Here is a 4909-nt window from a genome sequence, read left to right on the forward strand (position 1 = left end):
GGTCAAAGGTTCAAATCCTGGTCAAGTCGGGCCCTTTGTAGGGCTCACAAAGGGCCATCGTTCATCACAGATGGACAGCGAAATGAATGAGGTTCAGCATTGATGAACAGATTGTAAATAAAAAATTACAGGATATAAAAAAAAAACAAACTTTATTGGTAATCTTGAGGTTTAACAAAAAAAAACATTATTGTTAGGACAGAAAGACCTATGGTCAATAGCCATTTGCATCAGTTCAATTTTATTTTTGTTATTATTTTTATTGTATGTATTCTTTTTTTTGTAATTTATTGTGGAATAAACACTAATAAATTATTATTTGAAATTATTGCGGTTTGTAAAGAAAATATTGTAATTGATGTATTCGAATAAGACATTAACATATAAATTTCATTAAACGCAAATTAGCATCGCTTTGGACGTTGATTGCTTTGATTCGCATATAAAAGACATCGACATTCAAAATTCATCACTTCTACACAAGCGTCCGTTCTATAAAGATACTTAAGCACAGTTTCAAACGAGAATAAAAAAAAAACTACATAAAAAAAATGGGCGGTGAGTAACCTGACAAATCTTTTATTGATTTAATTATATTAGGAATTTCGAATATATAATAGATTTGCGACGAAATTTTATTGAAATGATGCTGAAATTTTAATTAAAGAAAATCTGGAATTTCATTTTATCAACCTCGATTTTTGTTCTTCTATTTGTTACGATAAATCTGTGAAAGTGCTGAAGTTTTTGAAAAGAATTTTTTTAATTTTTACTGATAAAAATCTTGCATAAGTTTGTTAATATTGAAACAATAGTTGCTGTAAAGTTTGGTATTAACTTTTTTTGAATAAAATAATTGAAATTTTGTAAAATATCATAATTTAAATGTGTATTTCTTTATATAATTTTTCAGCAATCGATCTGAAATCTGTGACTCCGCTTTTGCAATATACCGATGACGATGTTTCAAAAGTATTGGCTGCCTATAATAGAAAAGCGAATTCTTTGGATGAAGATGTTAACACTATAAAGGAATGGTTCAAAACGCAAACCCATATTCCAGTTCAACCAAGTAAGTACTAATAATAGAAATTTTAAATGAATCTTTGAATTCGAAATGAATCTTCGAGTTTGAGATGAATTTTTGAGTTTGAGATGAATCTATAAGATTGAGATGAATTTGAAATAAATCTATGAAATCGATATGAATCTTTGAATTCGAGATGAATCTACGAGTTTGAGATGAATCTCCGAGTTTGAGATGAATTTTTGAGTTTGAGATGAATCTTTGAGTTTGAGATGAATCTATGAGTTTGAGATGAATCTTAGAGTTTGAGATGAATCATTGAATTTGAGATGAATCTGTGAGTTTCAGATGAATCTTTGAATTTGAAATGAATCTTTCAATTTCAGATGAATCTTTGTATTTGAATGGAATCTTTTAATTTGAGATAAATCTATGAATTTGAAATAAATCTATGAAATCGATATGAATCTTTGAATTCGAGATGAATCTCCCAGTTTGAGGTGAATTTTTTCAAATGAATCTTTATATTTGAATGGAATCTTTTAATTTGAGATGAATCTATTAATTTGAAATAAATCTATGAAATCGATATGAATCTTTGAATTCGAGATGAATTTTTGAGTTTGAGATGAATCTCCGAGTTTGAGATGAAATTTCGAGTTTCAGATGAATTTTCGAATTTTAGATGAATCTTTGAGTTTAAGATGAATTTATGAGTTTGAGATGAATCTTCGAGTTTCAGATGAATCTTTGAATTTGACATGAATCTTTTGAATTTCAAATAAATCTTTGAATGCGTCATGAATCTTTAAGTTCAAGATGAACCTTTGACTTTAAAATTTGAAATGAATCTTTGTATTTGAAACGAATCTTTAAATTTGAGATGATTCTTTGACTTTTAAATTTGAAATGAATCTTTGAATTTAATAAAAATTCTTGTATTTCAGATGTATCTTTGACATATTAAAAATTACATCAATCTTTGTATATAGAATTTAATAAAAAAAATCTCTGCATTTTAATTTTCAGGTGACCGTCAAATTGTATCTTTTCTGATCATGAACAAATTCTCCATCGAAAGGACCAAAGAGAAATTGGAACTAAACTACAGTATAAAAAACATGATTCCAGAATACTACAACTCCAAAGTTAACCTCAATACAAAAGCTTGGTAAGTTTCTCAAAAAAAAAATAATTAAACAAGAAAATACATTAATTATCTTTATTTTAACAGCACTTTGGTCACTCTACCACAACTGACAGAAAACAAAAACAGAGTTTATGTATTCACTTTTCTGGACGACAAACATTTCAATCTTGCCAGCGTCATCACCGATCTGATCAACACCTTCGAATTGAGAACATTGGCTGATGTCTGCGAAAGCGAAGAATACATCATTGATTACTCCAATATCACCGTTTCAACCGTAGCCAAAATGAATCCAATGGATTTGAAGAAATTGTCCACAGTTCTTGAAGTAATTTAATTTACTGAAAAATATAACAATTTTTTTTTTAAATTACTATTGTTTTACAGAAAGTTTATTCGAATCGTGTAGCCGGACTTCATGCAGTCATGTTACCATCGTTTGCTGAAGCAATTTTCAACGTTTTAAAAGCATGCTTGAAACCGAAAATTCGCGAAAGGGTAAATATTTATTTAAAATACAAATTAAATAAAAAAAAATTATATATTTTCTTTTTTAATTCAGATTGTTTTCCACAAAAATTATGAAAGTTTGTTGAAATATTTCCCCGCTGAGATTTTACCGAAGGAATTTGGAGGAACCGGAAAATCTATAAGCGATTTGAAAGGTAATTTAAATTAGATGAAAGCAATAAATAAAGCTAATGATTGAAATTTCTTGTGTAGGCGAATGGGAAAATTATTTGGAGCAGAATAAAGAGCACATCGCTAATATGCACAGCGTCCGAGTGAATGAGAAGCTAAGGCCTACTTCTCTTCAAAACCACGATATCTTGGGTTTCCATGGAAACTTCAGAAAGTTGGAAGTTGATTGAATCGTTGTCATTCAATAATTATTTATTTTTTTTTACTTTGGGTGTAGATAAAATAAGTATTTTTAACAATTTCCAAATAAAAAAACATATTTTTTTAAATTATTTAATTAACTGAAAGATTTTGTAATAAATATAGCAAAAATATACATTTAAAAAAAGCTTCAGTTTGCTATGGATGAATCGTTTTAATAAACAAGTTTGAAAACTTTAGTAAAATTTGTTATTTCTTTTCTGTATTTTGGAAAATGTTTATATACATATATTTATAAGGAAAACGCATAAAACTAGTTTTCTTTTTTAATTCATGACTTAACTTTGTCGATTCGTACATGGAATAAAAGGCGATCTATGAAAGAAACTTTTCACATAAATAAAAATCCGTGATTGTATGGAAGATGTACAAGAAACACGGAATTATTAGTCTCTTGGCGAATGGATGAATAAGCCGAATTCACATGATAGATCACAGTTTGAGTGTTCAGCCTTTTAATAATATCGAGGTTGGAAAACTGCTGCAAGGGAATAATGTAAACGTTCGTGTTAAGCATTGTACAGAAAAGGCATTAAATATTAAAAATAAAACTTTTAGAATAATAATTGGATTTCTTAAAATATAATGTACAAAATTTAAATTTTTTAATATAAATATTTTGGACACAAATTAAGACTTTGTCTCTAATACATAATACTCGCATAATGCGGTTACATTCAAGTATGGTTTGAAAATTTCAAAACAAACAAAATTACAAAATCGTTTTTTTGTCTCTTTTAGTGCGGTTTGTATTTGCGCTTCAAACAGTACTATTTGAGCTGATTTCATTAAAAATAACGTTATAATTCGCCTCTAAAATTGTTGTTAAATTTGGAAAAAGGAAAGGTTGGAAATCATCACAACTCACGTGTATGAGTTGTTGTGTGTCTAGTTATAATTTGTTTATTGAATATTTTTCTCACAAACGTTTTTTTTTTAATAGAAATAATTATTTAATTTAATGTAATGACTCTAAGTAATTTACAATCACGGTAATTCTGATAACAAAAATAAAACAAATCCAATCAACTTATGCAACTGGAATTGCGTCGAATTTATTAATGTGGGCTGACGTCAGGAAGCAATTAAACTTCGAGTTAAGTCGACTTAACCGGTTTAACCGAAACATATAGGTCAATGTCGTCGCACCAGAAATACACGTTAATTTGCATACATCACTTTATGTATGAATCTTTGCTGCACAGGAAAAATATAAAGAAACATTCAGTTTATATTTTGATTGTTTTTGTTTCTTTTTAAATTGTGTTTTCAATTTTGTCCTTGTGTATGCATTCAAGTTTATTAATTACATAATAGAGAATACGATGCAAAAAGATACTAATGTTTCATATAAAAAATATAATCTAAAAATAAAACCGTTTAATTCTGTTGTTGTTGAACATTTACTTTTCTTTATTTATATTAAACATTAATTCACTCTTTTAATGTGTGCCTTTTCCGACCATTTTATTATCATCTATTGTATAACTAATATGTATATTTGTTAGATCTACCACTTTTTTCTTAATTATTATAAATCATATTTAACGTATTCATCAAATACACAAACGGATACTTGTTCGTGATTATTTAGAATAACTTGTGGAATATTCCGAAGGACGATTACATATTAAATCGTATATTGTATCACCACTTAACGCCTTCTTCAGCCCCTAAATATTTGGGCAGGATCGTTAAACTTAGATGAAGAATCGGTTGTATTTTCCACAAGGTCAAATCCTTTTCTCCCACGCAGCCCCTTTTTGAAATAAACACATAATTTAGTCTTAGTCATGGGACCCAATTGAGAGCAAGTCTTAGTAAGAGAT

The 4909-nt window shown here is 28.2% G+C and overlaps 1 protein-coding gene across 1 annotated transcript; it reads left to right on the forward strand.

The window, feature by feature from the left end:
• The first annotated feature begins 436 nt into the window (after window positions 1–436).
• LOC108560501 (alpha-tocopherol transfer protein-like) lies at window positions 437–3085 on the forward strand. Its single transcript, XM_017918072.1, has 7 exons — window positions 437–558; window positions 914–1072; window positions 2057–2198; window positions 2262–2505; window positions 2565–2675; window positions 2740–2842; window positions 2901–3085. Exons 1-7 carry the CDS (start codon window positions 552–554, stop codon window positions 3047–3049), a joined length of 915 nt encoding a protein of 304 aa, XP_017773561.1. The 5' UTR covers window positions 437–551; the 3' UTR covers window positions 3050–3085.
• The last annotated feature ends 1824 nt before the right edge of the window (window positions 3086–4909 follow it).

This window comes from Nicrophorus vespilloides, unplaced genomic scaffold (assembly GCF_001412225.1).
Source record: "Nicrophorus vespilloides isolate i.1.1-1 unplaced genomic scaffold, Nicve_v1.0, whole genome shotgun sequence".
NCBI lineage: Eukaryota > Metazoa > Arthropoda > Insecta > Coleoptera > Silphidae > Nicrophorus > Nicrophorus vespilloides.